General features: G+C 39.1%; 1 protein-coding gene across 2 annotated transcripts in view; it reads right to left on the bottom strand.

The window, feature by feature from the left end:
- CFAP69 (cilia and flagella associated protein 69) overlaps positions 1 to 18,945 on the bottom strand; it is a 2,033,309-nt gene that overhangs the window by 942,963 nt on the left and 1,071,401 nt on the right. For both annotated transcript variants that reach the window (XM_044067529.1, XM_044067528.1), the window contains exon 11: positions 17,918 to 18,039. In XM_044067529.1, the coding sequence (XP_043923464.1) occupies positions 17,918 to 18,039 (122 nt within the window). The remainder of the gene's footprint in view (positions 1 to 17,917; positions 18,040 to 18,945) is intronic.

Below are 18,945 nucleotides of genomic sequence, written 5' to 3' on the forward strand. Positions count from 1 at the left end.
CTTACTCCAACTCAGTCATGTTGGCTACTCAAAGGCTAATCCATTTGTAGGGAACTATATAAGCAGCTAGAGTGACTAAAAATCTTCAGGATGTTCTAGCTGCTAACAGTATGAGAAAAGGGAAGTTCATCCTAAATTAAACAGACAATAACCATCACCAAACTGTAACCCACAGTAACTATATATAGTAAGGGGGATAGTGGGGGTGTGTGGCTGCAACAGTGAAGAATTTGAACGTCCACTGTTATAGAAGGGTACAGTATACAGAAATATACTATGTTCATCATTGTCACTGGTGCAGTAGCCTATAGGTAAATTACTATAGCTTACCCAACCTGTGGGGAGGAAGAAGGATAAGGGTCCAGGAGCCCCTGGAGAATGGTCTTTGCAAAGCCTGCTCTGGACCTGAAAAAGGAATCTAGTTTGAAATGCTTTGTAAGTGTATGGATAGAGTACCAATTTGTTGCCTATAGAATGCTTTCAGAGTCTACTTCTTCCCAATAAGCCATCGAAAAAGCTGAGGCCCTGGCAGATTCTGCCTTAACTCTGCTGGAATAGTTTTGCCATAGCGGGAGTAACAAAACATAATAGCTGAGGACCATCAGTCTGTTTTGAAATATGTTTACTGTTTTTAGTTCCAGAGTAGGAAACAAATAGCTGGTCAGCTTTCCTGAAGGTGTTGGGTCTCTCAAGGTAATACCAGAGTTGCCCATGCACATATAATGTATACACAATCTCCTCATAGGTTCATAGGATGTTACTAGGCTATTGACCAGAGGGTCTTTATAAGCCTAGCCATTAAATCCCAATATAATACTAGATGAGAGATATCATCTATGCCCAAGGTTCTCACTTGTTTCTAGGATCTGGATGTAAAAATGGGAGACTGGTGGCTTGATACAAGGTGAATTTTGAGACCACCTTAGGCATGAAAGAAGGGTTAGTCTGCACAGTGACCATATCTCTATGGGAAAACCAGATACAGTACTCCCACCATGAGGATTTGCAACTCAGATATACACCTTGCAGATGTCAGAGCAACAAGTAAGACAGTGTTCCAAGTAATGAACCTCAAATCAGCCAGACAGGCAGGTTCAAAGGTGAGGACAGTTTTTCCAGCAGAAAATTAAGATCCCATGATGGTGATATTTTTTTTGTGAGAAGGTCTTATGTGCAACACCCCTTTCATAAACTGTTTGCCCATAAAGATGGAAGAAAGAGAGGACTCTGTAAGTAGACAAGCTGATACGGCCACTAGATGCATTGTATAGAAGTATAAGAAAGGCTAGATCATAGTAACTTATACATGACAAACATAAACTCAGAATCAAACATTATTTAATGCATTACTGTATCCTTTGGGAAGTCATTTACTCCAGGGAACTACTACATTAACAATACTCCCCTAAACATTAACACACTTGCTCTGGATTTAGGAACTTATGTGGACAGCAATCTAACTTTTGACCAATATGTGTCTACTGTTGTAAAAAAAAGTCCTATATTGTTTAGCACCTATCACAGCTTCAGGCCCTTAGATAAATGTGGTGGAGTATCTGCATTGGTTAGAAACATTGCTACTACACACCAAATTACTCATGGGCTTAACTTGGAGAGCCAAGCCACCCTTACTAAATTTGTTAGAAACACCACAATAAATGGACCTAGATGACAGGACTGCCACATTCACCTCCAACTTTTACAAGCACCTAAACAGTTGCATAGAAAAAGCAGTACCTGTCTGCCCTGAATATAATGGTAAATTCGGACAATAATGAAGAGTTGCAAGAACCCCCCCCCCATCTCAGGACTACAAAGAAGCATGCCAGCAAAGAACTTAATTAAAAAACATGAAGTGGGGTGCATGGATAAGGTTGCCACAGATACCAAAAGCAACTTCAAATCTTTTTTCTTTAGCTTCCTACCCTACCCATAATGCCTCTCTCCCAATAATTTCAGACTGAGTTTGCTAATAACAACAGAAAAATAATAGAATAGAGAAACACCTTATACAAGGATAAGACCATTTCTGACATTCAGGATGGTCAATTATTAAATTTAGGTGAATTCATTCATCTACAAAAAGAAGAAGGGACAGGGGATGTTGAGTGGGTTGTTGAGGAAAAAATGAAAATGGACAACACAGATGGAACATTATGGTGAGCACATAACTATTTTATCTTATGTTGTCACTTTTCATTTTATCCTCACATATGGTACAGAGTCCCCAGCTACCTTATTCCTGGGTGGCTTTATGGAAGGATATTCTTCAGAACCATTGAACCAAAGGACGGTCTACCTCTAGAGACCAAATCCAGTTTGTAATGAGTAATGAAGGTATGAGGGGTAGCCCAGGTTGCTGCTGCACATATATCACCCATGGACACTCTGGACTGAAAGGCTGAAGTGGTGGCCATGGCTCTAATGGAATGAGTTGAACTGTTTTTAGCAGCTCTAAACCTTGTCTCCTGTAAATAAAAGATATGCAGTCTGCAATTCATTTGGCTAGAGTGACCTTTGTCACCAGAAGACCCAGTCTAGTCTCTGAAAAGGAGACAAATAGATTTTCTTTTCTAATGTCCTTTGTCCTGTGAAGGTAAAAACATAATTGTGTGTGAACATCTAACAAATGCAACAAATATTCAACTTTATTGGAGAAGTTTGGGAAGAAAACTGGTAGATTAATAGACTGGTCGATTGTGTTCTCTGAAACTGTCTTCAGCAAGAATGTTGGGTTAGTACTAAAGTAATCCTGTCTTTGTGAAAAATCAAATATATCGGCTGGGATGATAGCACCTGAATCTCAGATATTCTTCTTGCAGATGTAATGGCTACTAAAAATATGGTTTTCCAAGAGAGAAATTTGAGTGGACAGTTAGCTTCTGGTTCAAAAGGAGGCTGTATAATTTCTTGTAACACCAAATTTACGCCCACGGTGGTGAAGGATATTTATAAGGGAGCTTGAGTACGAGAGTTCCTCTCAAGAATGCTTTGTACAGCTTCTGCAAAGAGAGAGAGGACCCATCAAATCCAATGTGAAAATTAGAAATCACAGCTAGCTGCACTTTTATTGTAGATTAAGCCACACACTCCTTAAACAGGTTTGCTTAAAACTGTAAAATAATGTGGATGGGAACAGAAAAGGGATTTACATTAATTTGTTGAGTCCAATGTATGGAACTACTCCATTTACTGTTATACAATTTTCTTGTAGACGGCTTTTGGGAGGATAGTAGAATATGATGCACTGATGAAGAGGGCATAGGTTGTCTGGCTATTAATGGAATTGGAGATACCAAGCTGTCAGTTTGAGACTGTGAGTGTTTGGATGAGACATTTCTATTGGGTGCGACAAAAGGTCTGCAATTTGATCCAGAATCCATGGTTTCTTCCGTAGGTGAGGACAAAGAAAGGGAAAGATTTTTTGAGGCCAGGACAGGGCAACGAGGATTACTTCTTTCTTCAACCTGTTCACTTTCTGGTGAAATATGGGAATTAATGGAGTTGGGGGAAGGCATATAATAGACCAGGAGGCCAATTATGAGTGAGAGAATCCCAAAAAGCCTCTCCTCTTGGTGTGATCAGGGCAAAGTAGCTGCTGCATTTGTTGTTCAGAGAAGATGCAAAAAGATCGCAGCAAGGCTGGCCTCAATTGTGGAATACGTCTTCCATCACTTTCTGATTGAGGGACCACTCATAAGGCATAATAATGGATCTGCTCAACTTGTCTGCTATCATGTTCAACTTTCCAGAATGTGCGTTTCTATCAGAAAGCAGTTGGATAAGATCGCCCACTGCCATACTCTGAGTGCATCTCAACATAAGGGGTAGGATCTGGTCCCTCCTGTTTGCTGATGTACTAAACTACTGACGTGTTGTCCAATTGAATTGCAATTGTCCCCAGAGGAAGACCATTCTGAAAGGTGGGCCTCTTCTGCACACCAGGTGCCTTAGACTGTTCTTCCCAGATAATACCCCTCTTCCATCTGGGAAGCATCTATGGCCTTGGGAAGAGGGGGAACAATGGAGCAACCTTGTATAAGTTGATCTGAGTAAATCCCCATCAAAGATCCCTCTTGCAAGTGTTCATGATCGTTATCGGGGCTGGAATGGGTTGGTGAAGGACTGACCATTGTACTGTGAGCAGCTACTGTAAGATTCTCATTTGAAATCTTGCTAGGGGAACTAGTATTATTGCTGCTGTCATAGCACCTAAGGCTTGAAGTATCATTCAAGCAGAAACTCTTGAATCGTGTAGTAATTTTCTGACTGGATCTCTGATGGTTATCACTCTCGATGATGGGAGACGTGCTACCATCTTGATAGTGTTTATGTTTGCTCCTATGAATTCCAATTCTTGAGAGAGGTGTAGCTGTGACTTCTCATAATTTACTGTAATTACTAACAAAGAACACATTCGAAGAACCATGTCCTTTGCTTCTCGAAGTAGATGCCTGATCGGGGTGGTAATGAGCCAGCCGTCTAAATATGGAAACACTCAGAATCCTTGCTGCCTCAAGTGAGCTGCGACTACTGCCACACATTTGGTGAACACTCCAGGGGCTGAAGTGAGGCCAAATGGTAGTACTCTGAATTGACACTGACTGGCTCCCAGCTGGAAGTGTAAATGATTTCTGGATTACCTATCCATCTCTATATGGTAGTACGCATCCTGAAGGTCTAGTGAGCATATCCAATTGTCCTTTTCTAAGAATGGAAGAATAGAAGAATGGACTGAACCGTGACTATCTGGAACTTGATTTGCCAAATTGATTTGTTTAATCTGGTAAAAGATCCAAAATTGATCTCCAGTCCCCCATCTTTTTTGGTACCAAAAAGAACCTTGAGTAAGTACTGGATCCTCTCTGGTCTGGTGGGACTTCTTGGATGACTCTTTTGTCTAGCAGCCTTTGTATCTAGATGGCTGCCTGCTCCCTTTGACTGGGTGGAATATTGGTGAGTCGTTTGCTTTGGGGAGGTGGAAGGGAAAAGGGGATAAAGTATCCTCTGGATATGATCCTCTGCATGCACTTGTTTTTTATATTTCGCTAGGCTCATAGATGCAGGGATAGTCGATCCTCAACTGCCTCTGGAGAACAGCAAATGGGCCTCCCTTCAGAAGCGCTGAAAGGCTTTCCTAAAAAAAGTATCTCTGGACCCTTGATGATGCTGTGCTGCTCTGCTGTGGGGGTGGTGCCTTCCATAATTGTTATCCCCTCTGTCCCTGAGGGAACTTTCTCCACCTGCATGAAGGAAAAGACCCATGTGATTTTCCGTACCATATTTTTTCACTGCTTCTCTGATTTTTTGAGTATGGCCTCTGAAGAGTGGGGAAAATTAATGCTCATGGCAGAAAGGTTCTTCCCATATTTCTTGCACCTGGTCAGAAAATCTCAGACTTTTTGGCCAAATAGGGAAGTGCTGTCAAACAGAGCATTGACAAACGAAGGCTTAATGGGTTCAGTAAAGTCGCACAAGCATATCCAGGCTTGCCTCCTCATACAGATGCCTGAACCCACAGCTTTACTCGCCCCCTTTGGCTGCAAGTAAAATAAGCATCATGGAGCAATTTGTAACAGCATGTAGGGTGGCCAGCGGTGAGGTGACCATGTCCTGTACCTCTTCAGACACAGCTCCTGACAGGGTATCAGATAGATCCTTGATAAGATCCCTCTGCAATCTGGTAAAATGGGAAGGATAATTCAGGGATATCACAGCAAAGGTCACTGAAGAGAAAAAAATGCTTCCTGCATCTATCCATCATCCTTGAATTCCTAATAGGAGGATGAATAATAGAACTTTCTTCCACAAGTTCTTTTTTTTCATGGCATCTACTGGAACACCTTTTGACCAAAATTTAGTATCCTCTGGTACAGTAATTATTTTATTTGGTCTCCAAGGGGTAGGTTCAATGGAATCTGGAGCCTCCCATGCCTACTGAGTGATCAACTCGATGAGCTCATTGGTGGGCAGACTCACCCAGGAGGTAGATGGAGGAGATCCAAAAGCCGCCAGGTACACTGACTCCTAGGATGAGGGATGTTGGGCTTCCAGCCACCTCTCTGTTTCAAAATTTCTAGGATGTCCCCAAAGGAAACATCATCTGGAGGTGACTGTGTGGATACCTTGACTTCATTGAGATCAGTGTCTTTGGTAAAGGACTCCTCTTTTGGGTCGAGGTGCTTTCTGCTTATGCTTCCTCTTCTGAGGAACCTCCTCTTTGGGGTGTTCTGGGGAGGTATTGGAAGAGGAGGGGGAACTCATTTGGGTAGCCTGGGGCTTCTGGACCCACTATCCCTGTGGGAGGTCTGGTCAAGACACTGGGTGTGAGGTCTGCAAGGTGCTTGACTGCAGATCTGATGGAGAAGATACTGCCTGTGCTGAAGAGGCAGACAGATCCCTCTACAATGTCTTGAAAGCTGTCTATCCCCAAGAAGTGAAGGATCCCTGATCCAACAAGCCATGTCTAGGGATTCCAGAACCCTGAAACTCAGATGACAGCTCTCCAGAGCCCAAGAGTGGAACTGGGCTGATCCAAGCAGAAACTCCAAGACAGAGGGAAGGCTCTGAAAACCTTAAAGATGAACCTTGCTACCTCAGATCTGACTGGACCACCACTTCTCTGAGATTTCCCTGGCTCCAACTGTGCCGAGAAACTGAGGACTCCAAAACTTCAAGGGAAGTCAGAGGAGAAATCCGAAGAGGGGATGATGAGATTCGAAACTCCTGACCCTCTGAGGTAGGAGCCTAAGTGGGCCTTGTAATATCTTGCACCCAGAGGGTCTTCTTGACCATCCTCTCCACTTCATCTTCCATGCAGCTTCTATTTGAGCGAGATGACAATTCCAGTGGTGATTTCGGTCTCTCCAGGAAGGGAGAAGAAGCTCTGGATGCCACTGAATCGATGGAAGAAGAGTACAGAGTCCTAGGTAAGGTCTTAACAGACTTGAAAGCACTTCCCATAGGATCTGACAGCAACCAATCTGATCTATCCCTGGGTGTCAAAAGACTTGGATCTAAAGCAGTTGTATCTGACTGGGGAGTCCTGGAAGTTGTCAGATCCGAGAGAGACTCAGGATTCGAGAGTTTAGCCACTTTTGGAGAATGCTCCATCAGTAACTTCACAGCAGGAGAAGGTTGTTTCCTTCCCTTGTCCAAACTTCTGGAAGACAGGTAGGAAACTTGGCTTGACTGTCCACATATAGGTACATGTTTCTTCTTATCTTTTTTGTCTGTGCCAGAAATGGCCTCCCCAAAAGAGGCAACATACCCTTAAGAATAAGCTTATTGCTTATTGCATTCAACTAGGGCTCAATGGTTCAATGCTTTGCATATGTCACAGTCTTCCTGCAAGTGAAATGGACCAAGACAATATACACATAAATTATGGGAGTCACTTATCAGGATTTTGTGTCTGCACTTGGAACACTTTTTGAAGCCAGCTACCTTGTCCGATTTATCTGTCATAACTCTACTGCCAGGTAAAAAATGAAGACAAAAAAATTGAAAAAACAAGAAACTTCTTTTTTTTTTTTTTGGAATGGCTAAGACAAGCAGGATAAGGGACTACTACTGCTAGTAGTTAAGAAGAACGGAAGGACACCGAACTGCATCACCTGCAGGCTGGAGCTTGCTCTTGCTGAGCCAGGAAACCCCAGCCTACTCTCGGAGCCAACCAGGAAACCGTTTTGTACGTACGGGGTAAGGAAACCAGCTGCTGCAACTGTCGTGTGTGAAGCCGTTAGCTTTGCGGGCTAAGCCATTGATTCTGCTGCTGCAGATTACTCAGGGAAGGAGACCAGCCATTGCTTCTGCTACTATCAGGGAAGGAGACCAGCTATTGCTTCTGCTACTATCAGGGAAGGAGACCAGTCATTGCTTCTGCTACTATGGAGAAGAGGTGTGTGTAGTATTCAGGTAAGGACTGCAGGCAGGCTATGGAGAAGAGGTGTGTGTGTGTAATGCCCCAGTTGCTATATACTGGTGGCTAGAGAACACATGGTGGTGGGTAGAGAATACTCAGACTTGAACCCTGTACCTTGGGTGCAGGTGGCAAGGGCCTGAATTCCCTACCCACCACCATTTGTAAAATGTTTGCAGATTTTTGCCTCATATTTGTTCTGTTCCACATAAAATCTGTGGTTTCTGTATGTTTGTTTTAACTTGCAAAGTCAGTAGTGTAGTGGTGCACTGGTAACATTGTTGCCTAACAGCTACATGTTCTCTGGTTTGATTCTTGGCTGTGGTGCCTTCTGTGTGGAGTCTGCATGTCCTCCCATCTTACAAAGACATGTGTCTGGAGTGTTTGTCCCTGCTGTGTTGAAAATTGGTTTTTGTTCCAAGTCAGACTTTCCTGGTTAACAAATGTTAAATAAAAATAACAGGCATTTGAATTTCAGACTTCATATTCTTCAGAAAGTATATGGTAACACAAAACCTTTTATTCCAGCAATTTTCTAAGTTTATAACACGGATATTTGAAATGTGTCCCTATTTTTGGGACTGTATTCCCCCATTATTGGCTTTGTCCAGGTTATTTGTGCTAAGGTTCAGAGGTATGGCGAGAACTGAATTCACTGAATATGATTGGGGGCTGTATTCCTCCATTACTGGCTTTGTCCATGTGTATTTTGCTATGAGGTTGAGAGCTATGGTGAGATCTGAATTCACTAAATGGTAGCCATTTAAGTTTCAGTCTTCCTCTCTTTCACAAAACAGCTGATTTGGCATAGTGGTATGTTGCTCTGACTGTTTTGCACAGGGTCCCCTGGGTTCAAGACTTGGCAGTGAAATGTATGGTGGTAACACAGCATTTTGTACTAGCAACTTTCCAACATTATACAAGCAATGTTTAAAATGTGTCCCTGTTTTTTGGGCTTTTGTCCCCCCCCCCAATAAACTTTGGCTTTTTCCTGATTTCTTGGGCTGCAAAGTTCAGAGATACAGCTGAGTGTCGAGTATATTTTTACAATAAGCTGAAAGCTGCAGGGGAACAAAAGTTTAGTGCTGCTTATGCTGAGTCTGCTTGCATTGTTAATAGCACAACAGGTGGTGTACTTGCTTTTGATGCAGAAGGGTGTGGGTTCTACTCCCACAGTAGGTAGATGCATTGCTGATACTGTACTGCCTTGTAAAGGGGGTGGATGCTGCAGTCTTTTTGGCAAATATACCTAGTAACTATGAACCTGTTATCAGTTTGCCATCCATTCCCTATTGCGATATTACTAGCTTATCATTTTTTTAATGCAACATAGGCAATTTATTTCTCAAGGGCAACAGGCACTTTATTTGCATATGAAACAATGACATATAAAGTTGTTTGCTAGCAGCAACCTTTTCATTAGTTACAAATTTCTTTAATGTGGAATTATTTAGATGGCTTTTGCTTCTTCAGATATTGTGCATATATTCTGATACTGGTGGACTGTAGAAGTTTGAGTAAACTTTTATGATGGAAATGTTCTGAATTGGGCAGTTTTGTCATTATTGGTGCATGCATTTTGTTTCATTGTTTATTGGAAAAATGTTCAAAACAAATTTAAAATTCCTTCTAACAAATGTACTGTATTGTACAAGGTCAGGAAGGTGTATCAAAGAGTTTCATGTTCAAGGGGCCTATGATTTGAAAACAGCCCAAAGTTAATTTTTATCTGCCACTGGCAAAATGTATTTTCTTTGAATGTGGGTTTCAATGCTGTTTTAATGAATGTGAGTTTCAAGATCAGAGAAGTTTTAATGCTAAGTCTATTTTCATTGTGAGACTGCATTGCTTTGTTTAGCAGATATCTATTAGGGGTTTGTGCTGTAAAATGCAAAATAAAACTTTCAAATGAAATCCAAATCATTGCAGAAGTAAAGCAGTATGCACATTAAAGTGTTTATGGTAAATGGGGCGAAATAACCAAGGAATGGGACATTAGAATGGCTGAAGGGGGGAGGCTCCACTCGACCATGAGTTTGTGCGGGGGGAAGGGCAGCAAACTCAGATAGCTCCGGCTGAACTATACCTCTCAACTGTCCATATTTTTGCAGAATGAATAGATTTTTGCTTCGTATTTTTGGTTTGTTCCTCATAAAATTTGTGGTTTTCTGGCAAATCATTTAGGAATGAAGTCACTAAATAATGACAGACATTGAGTCTCAGACATCATAACCTTCAGAAAAATGCATGCTAAAGCAAGACCTGTTATTCTATCAACTGTCTTAAGTTTATACAAGAGCAATTTTTAGTACTGTTTGTATGTTCCCCCAATATATTTGGCCTTGTCCAGATTTCCTGCATTAAGAAGTTGAGAGGTATGTGCAAATAAATTGCTTTATAGAATTAGGAATATCCAAACCTCAACTGTCCCCAATTTTGGCTCAAAATATTGCTCTCCCCCTAATAATCCCTCCGCAAAATGGCAATTTTGGAAGAAAACATGAAGGGTTTACAATTATAAATAACTGTAATGATCAGAGTTATAGTTTGCTTTTATTTCAGAAATGCATGTAGATGCTCTTATTTTGTCAGCTGCTCAAGTTAACAGTACTAATATTAAAAAGGTGTCCCTTCTTTGACAGGATCCCAGCTGTATTGTGTGGCAATTTTATATTTTTGCATCACATTTTTGGTCTGTTTTTCATAAAATTGTGGTTTTCTGGCAAATTAGTGGCAAATCATTAAAGATTGAAGTTAGAAAATAATGGCAGACATTTGAGTTTCAGATTTCATACCCTTCAGAAAATTCATACTAATGTAAGACCTACTACTATTCTATTATCTTTTTAAGTTTATAAGAGCAATATTTAAAAATTGTCCTTATTTTTGGGCCTGTGTCCCACTTCTATGTATGGCTTTATCCAGATTTCTTGCTCTGAGGTTGAGAGGTATGAGTGTCAGAGCCATCACCGTCAGCCAGAGACATTTCAAATTGTGACATACTTGTTGCACCCCACTCCCCATTGTAGTGGCTCTAGCTGTGATCAAGCAAGCCAACGAGCAGTTATGCAGTTAAGTGTGCAGAGTATTCCCCCATCCAAGGTAGACCACAAGTACGACCGTGGCTTTTCATCTGTCCTTGATTTTGCAGAATGTTCTGGTTTTCTGTCATATTTTTATACTGTAGATTTATGCTTCTTATGATTCAGAAAATGCATGCTGTTGCAGTGCCTTGTTGCTCTGTGTTTAAGCAGCAATGCTTTAATGACCATCAGGTAAGCTTGTCGGAGATTGTAAGATGCAAGTAAGCTTTAATAAGCATACTGTTAAAGAATTACCAACATTGAAAGCCTTTTCGTTGTTGCCATGCAGAGAATATTTACATAACTAGATAATGTATAAGCCTTAGGTATTGAAATGCATATGACAGTATTTGTAATAAAGGACAGGATTACAGTATTTTCAGAAACTCATTACATTTGTTGGAGATTTGCAGTCATCTTTGCAGGCTTTACCCGTAAACTAAACAGAATGCCAGTCTATCATGTGTGGTCCATAACTTGTGCAGTAATCCTTTAAGCAATTTATCTTGAGCTTGTTTCTTGTTTGCTGTTCATTTTTTACTTTGATCATGTCTTCCCCATGAAACAAGTAGATAGTTGTTGTCAGGCAGCAGGTCTTTTTTGGATAAGAAACATTTTTACAAGTGGGGTATCACAGAGATTGCTACTTTCAGCATGTTACTTGGTAATTTTATAAAGCTGAATATAAATTATAATTAGAACTGCAGTGCAAGGAGAAGTAGCCTGAGTTGAGGGATGCTTGCTTTTTTTTTTTTACTTGATTTTGACTGGCATTCCAGTAATGTATTTAAAAAGTAATTTATTTTTTCATGCCTCATAAACATTGTTTTTCCATCTAGATATTAAGTAAGTTGTCATGTGGCCAATGCATTGAAATATTTTTTCTTCTACACTTCATTTTGTCTTGATTGGACTGTCATAATGATGGTTTGGCACCCAGGGCAGCATATTTAATTAAAGTTCCAGTTGTTGGGGTTTTGAGCATAGCTCCACCCCTTACTAGTTGGCCACACCCCGTCCCATTGGCCCCACCCATTCAGCTGTCTCCTGCAGCCCCCCTTTAATTTGAAGTCACCAGCCACCGCTGCATACAGCTCCAATCTCAGAATAGTTATAGAATTTTCCTGCACTCTACTGAGTATGCAACATCTGCACTCCCAGTTTGCAACTATAGATCTTCTATCAACAAGCAGTTCACCTGCTCTGACCTTAGCAGATATGTATGGTTTTAAGGCAACAGAACTAGTCATTATGACTATAAATGAGCAGGGAAAGTTGCCCAGCATTACAATCTGCTTCAGTGTTACATGTATAATTACTCTGATCAAGCTGTGTATCTTACTTGCACAAATGCAGTACAGCTGTGCAGCAGGTCTTCACTAATACCAAAAAATAATGAAATTACATAAAATGCACAGTCAAGACGTTAAGCAACAAGTACTCAATAGATTCACATAAAAAATCTTCTAAATATACTTTTTGACGCAATAAGATAAAAGCATAAATATCTAAACTTTGTACATATTTAATAAATATTACATTGAGGTCTAGGTTAGTCTCCATATTATGCTTCAAAGTGCTAACACGTAAAGCAATTCATAGTCCTTCAGTAAATAAAGAAATGCACAAAATACAGGACAATTTATGATTTCTGTAGCAGGATAAAGAAAAGTAATACTGTATAATTAAATAAAGAGTGTGTAAAGTACAGAAATTAGCATTATATCTACATTTCAAAGTGGGGCAATATTAAAGGGGAATACTTCATTACTGGGTACAGAAAATACATGTTTGAGGCAATAAAACAAAGGAATACAATTAACTTACTGCTTTGTTGCAAGAAATACAATTAAGAAATGCTAGTAAATCACAGTACTATAAACAAGAAACTCACAAAAGCACCTTCTATTTACAAGAAAACATTTTCTGTTCAAACAAAGTTCTCAGTGTAGAGCAATCAGTGGACATGCATGTACACATTCTGACAGCAGGAAAGAAGATTCAGCTTCTACTTCACAAATCTGTAGTTCCAAGGAAGAGTAGTACCAACCCCAAAGGTACAAAGCCTTAAATTTTAGTCTTCAGTCATTCAGTCTCCAAAACTTGCTTTTATCCATTTCAGGGTTGCAGGAGAGTGGAAAACTATCCCAGCACTCAGCGAACAAAAGCCAGATTCTGGATACAAAGAAAATCTATTACGGAATGCATACACGTCAAGCACATCTATGGTAACTTGAAGGATCACCATTTCACCTATGACATGACTTTGTGATTTGAGAGGAAGCCAGAAAATCCACTGAAACTCAAAGTCAACACAGCAAAGATATGCACATACTAGAAGCTGGGACATGAGCAAAGAACTACAATGGAGAACCAGAAGCTGTGAGACCAGCAGTTCTAACCACCACACAATGTTTGTTGTCCCACTGTTATTTTTTTACATGCTAATTAAATATTTATTTATTAAAATAGCTAAAACTGTGCAATGGAGAGCATGCTAAAATACTCAAATCTGTTGAAAGCATTTGCAGTGTTACCAGTAAGTACTGTTCATAGAAACAATTTAACCAGGACAGTCTTGTTATTCCAGATGCAATTAAACTCTCACAAACCCCTGTTTTTGACAAAATAAAAACAGAGCTGATCCCTTATTCCAGGCAAGTGATTAAATTTCAATAGTGAGAAAAAGGGCATTCCATGAGATCACAATACTCATTTGCTGAATAAATGTTTTTTATGTTAGTCTTAAAACTAGTTCCACCATTCTGCCAGTCATTCCTTCAACTCCATCTTGACTCCCCTTCCCTCTTATGACTGCTCTATGTTTATTCATTCTTCTGCACTGCTTATATTAGGATACATCAATTTCTCCTCATACTCCATACTCTCTATTTCTCAGATTACCTTAGTCACTCATTTCATAACAATCCTGATTATCCTTCTTCAGGTATAAAATTTAAATATTGCTCTAGCTGAGTATTTACGCAGGCTAAATCCAATGACAATAAGGGGAAAAAAGAGTCATTAGAGACCCCCATTAGATCCACACTTCCAAGTGTCTCTTCCAGTTGTAGCAGGCAGTTAATAAAATATTTTTTTTTACATTTTGTTTGCCAAAAAATAATTTGGGGCTTGTGGCAATTCACTGATGCTACATTCATCTAACATCCAAACAGTAATAAAAACCTGTTTACAACTTATGTTATTGAAATTTCATCACATTCCAAATCAAATCTAAAAGCAAATTCTAAGAAAAGCATTTTGTCTATGCAGCCTTACATGTGGGGGAAGGGGGAGTGAGATGTGTCTCTCACACCTTGCTACTATGTCAAACAAACTCAAAAGACAAATTTAAGCTCCATCAAATGAAGAAAAAAACTTAACAGCTTCTCAACAATGATATGAGACTTGCCTAAATTTACATCAGTGAGCAGCCAGTAAAAATCAAAATTATTTAAATGTCATTGGGAACAAACTATTTCTGGAAAATTCTTAACAGATATTCACGGGACAAACAAATGAACTTCTAGGAAATTGTTTCCCAAATACTGCTCAGCAAAGGGGATTGCATATTTGCAGGGATATTGAGCTCGCAAATAATTCACTCTTTATTATAGGTAGAAAGTCCTACTACTGTAATAAAAGGAACTTGGACTACCTTTGGGCCAGATTTATTCGGCTACAATATCTTCATCACATAAAGGAAGCATAACACTATATGAAGCTGTTTTCCATATTACTGTTTTGAAATATGTGTTAAGGTAAACTTTTCTTGCAGCTGGTCCAAGTAACACTGACACTTGATACAATTGTGAAAATAAAAAGAGACACATCCTGATTTAGAAAAGGTGTTAGATGCAGCACAGTATGAAAGCAAGATGTGTGTGTGTGTGTGTGTGTGTGTATGTTGGTGTTATGCATGTGTATATATAAATAGATGATTGATGGATATGTACTACTTTAATGGTGTGCACACTTATGCAACCAGCTTATTGTACATTTTTTTATTTTTCCCCTAACAGATTTGTTTGTTTTTCAATTCACTTGTACAGGTTATAGGTCATATTAAAGGTGGGAAAAGTTTTGAAATTATTTATTGTGGTCTCTTTTTTTATATCACAAAAACCTGACATTTTAACAGGGGTGTGTACACTTTTTAAATCCACTGTATGTATATATACATATATATATATATATATATATATATATATATATATATATATATAAAGAGAGAGAGATACGCACGTGCACACACACACATATATATATATATATATATATATATATATATATATATATATATATATATATTATAACTTAGTGTGTTGACAATACAAAAAGCACAGCACTAACTAACCATGAAAAAATAAACTAAAAACAGTAGTTCTACCAAGCCAAATGTATCACAAGATGATAGAAATGTATTTGTAAGCTATTTATTCCATCTTACACTTTCTACCTGGACTTCATCAGATAATTCTCAATATAAATAACAGCTTCCAGACATCATTGAATACATAAATGTATGAGAGAGAGAGAGGTGTGTGTGTGTGTATGCTGTTTTAACAAAGTTCAAAACATCTTAAATAAATTTTCATAGTTAAAATAAATTTACAGTTTTCAACTCCTATACAACGATTCTACGCAAAAGTAACAAAACTGTGTAAAAGTGCAAATATTAGCAGTAATCTCAGACACCTGTTTTTAAGTTTTGATTCACAGGAAATAATTAATTTATGATTGGTAATATGGTAGCTACTAATTCTAATTGCCACAATACTTTGTCTAAATGGTTTCTGTCTCTCTTGGATACCTGTACTTATTCTAAGACAAAAACAAAAGGAAGTTTAACATTTTACATATACAATAATATGCTTCTGCAAAGCATAAATGACATTGTCCTATTTTGTTCCAACCACTGTCTCTTCTCTTGAACTTAAATTTAAGGCTGATTTTCATGCCCTTATTCAATAGATCAGTGATAAGCAATTACCGCTTAACTCCTCTAAAAGAAAGCAATGCTTTTGGTATTAAGCAAAATCTCACTTCTGTCTCCAAACCTTTACAAATCCTAGATCTTCTAACTAACACTGCTGAAAATGTCACGTCTTTCAAATACTTAAGGATTTGGTTGGAACCCTTTGTAAATTCCATCTTTGCCTGGACAATACACACAAAAGGAAACCAACTTTCTACTTTTCTGGACAAACAGGCTCTCCGCTTTTCTATCCAAATCCTGTAGGAATGGCATAAGTAAGGGTATTTTATTGGCTAGGATAGAATATGGCTTGCCTCTGATTGCTGCAGCCTATAAAAGAAATGCATTCGTTATTTAGTTCATCGCAAATGCCATATGCACATTCAGTCCTCTGTCTCCAAGAAATGAACACCACTGCAAAACCATTGCGAATGCTAACCAGCTACCTGTGAAAGAACACAATGACTTTTTACTCACCGCTCAACTCTTTAAACTCATTAAGAATGAGACCTTCCCCACACTAACTTTCAGATTATTCAGAGATGCACAAACATACAACCTTAGAAATCTTAAACACTCAGCTGCTATCCTCCAAACACCCCAAAATAGACTTCACTGCACAGACCATGCTTTCTCAATCCTTGGTCCCAAACTGTGAGAATCTCTCCCTTTTTTAAAGATTATTCCTCTTACCCCATTTTCTGATCAGAAATAAAAGCATAATACAATACTCTAGAACATGCAGCTGTTCTCTTTCTAGTTGTATAACTTACCCTCCTAGCCTTCTACCTTCTCCATACCTTGCTATGACTTAACAGTTTATTGTCATTCTTTCAGCGCACCAACTCTGATGTTCACTCTGCATATAATGCATGTACAAAGTGCGTTTTGCCAGTCATTCTGTGTATAACGTCATGCATCTATTGCCTTTATACACCCAAGTCAATTCTAATATTCACAATGTATGTATGTATATACTGCATTCTGTCATTCACTTAGTATACAATGCCATGCATCTATTATGTTTACCCCAGGCCGAGACTAAAATAGGTGCAGTGGGATAAATGCTCTACCATGGTTATAAAATTCAAAACAAAATACAATAAATATTTTTTTCCTAAAAATACAGATGGTCTTGCATCTTCTGTTGAAGTTTTCTCCTAGTTCAGCTGAGGTAAAAGGAAGAAAAACTACTGTACTTATATTCTCCTTAACTCCTCTCACTCTACCAACTGACTAGGTATTGGGGCTAATTATCCAACCAAATCAATGCCTTCCTAATTGCATCCTACTACTATTCTCCAATCTCCCCATAACAATCTTGAGAGCTTTCTACACAGACCATGTTTTCAGAATTGCAAGTAAAATGGATCATGGCTCCCTAAGTTTTTCTTGTCCTTTTGTTCATAGGTTAGCACTAAGCTAACTGCCCTTGCGAGCCATTGTAAGCCTAGCCAATTATCTCTTGTGAGACTCAAGCCCTGCACCTTGTGTTTGTAAGGCAAACATTAGGCCACCCTCCCAACTTGTTACAAATAGAGTATATACAGATATATGAAATAGACTGACGCATGTATATGTGTGTGTGTGTGTGTGTGTGTGTGTGTGTGTGTGTGTGTGTGTGTGTGTGTGTGTGTGTGTGTGTGTGTGTGTGTGTGTGTGTGTGTGTGTGTGTGTGTGTACGTACACACACACACCCCTATAGATGCAATCAGAGTAAATAATGAGTATGATTCCACAAGGATAACGATTTTTTTTTTATTTAGTCTAAATATGGAAATATTTCAGGGATAGAGAGGCTTTATTTCTCACGGTACATGAGTATTTCAATTAAGATGATTTATGGCTATCATTTAAACAGGATTAATAATTCACACAGCTAGTAATCATTGTCTCATTAAATTCTTAACACACAGTGCTATCACTGCATCTTACCTGCAAAGCTGACAGATCTTTAGATGAGACAACAAGCATGTTAAATAATAATTTCTTCATTTCAAAGTCTTCATTATTATAGGATAATTTTAGACTACGAACCAGTGGATTGTGACTTTTAACTGAAAAAGAGAAAAGAGAAAAGCTAGTTAGTTAGCTTTCAAAAGCAACAGAAGCAAGGCCTAGATATGTTGTGAGTTAGGCAGCAGAAAACAGAAAATGCTTCCTCTTGCAGGGATAAGTGATTCTTCCAAGAGATTCCATGCAAGGACACAAGTTAAGTTAGCTATGTTCTCTGTATAAATAAAATCAGATATTAGAACACTAGAATATGATGCCATGACTCAGAAGAAAAGGACTGAGCATTGTGTGGTATACAGTCATATATACAAGCAGCAAATCACTCAGCATTCTGGCTGTTTCTTGTGAGCACATAGTACAGGATAAAACTAGCATCTTAGAATTGCAGCCATTTTCAAAAATATATATTAAGCTACGAATTTTACACTTGTATTTAGTGTTGACCCAGGTGGAGCTTTGCCTTGTTTGCTCGCCTTCCTCTGTTCTGTCAATACTCTTAATCTCATCTCATTTTAAATATAAATCCCTATGTTACAAGATGGGTTTCCAACTGGCTCACTAACAGAACCCACACTGTAAATGTTGCAGACTCCAAATCTGACTTCAAACCAGTGACAAGTGGAGTACTACAGGGTTCAGTCCTGGGACCTCTCTTGTTTGGTATCTACTTCTCTGAAGTACAGGTTAACACAGAAGGCCTTTGGCTAACGAAGTTCGCAGATGACTGCAAACTAGGAGCCATAGGCCTCACTGAGACAGATGCCTGGTGTCAGAGCCATGGCCTCAAGCTCAATGCCAAAAAGTGCATTGTCATCCCCTCTGGTAAAAACTCTGTACCCATGAACTACCACATAGGCGGCAGTCTACTTAACGCCAAATGTGTGATAAGAGACCTTGGGACCCAGGTGGACAGTAGTCTTTCCTTTGATAATCACATCACCACAGTA

This window comes from Protopterus annectens, chromosome 3.part1, assembly GCF_019279795.1.
Source record: "Protopterus annectens isolate FY-2018-M chromosome 3.part1, PAN1.0, whole genome shotgun sequence".
Taxonomy (NCBI): Eukaryota; Metazoa; Chordata; order Ceratodontiformes; family Protopteridae; genus Protopterus; species Protopterus annectens.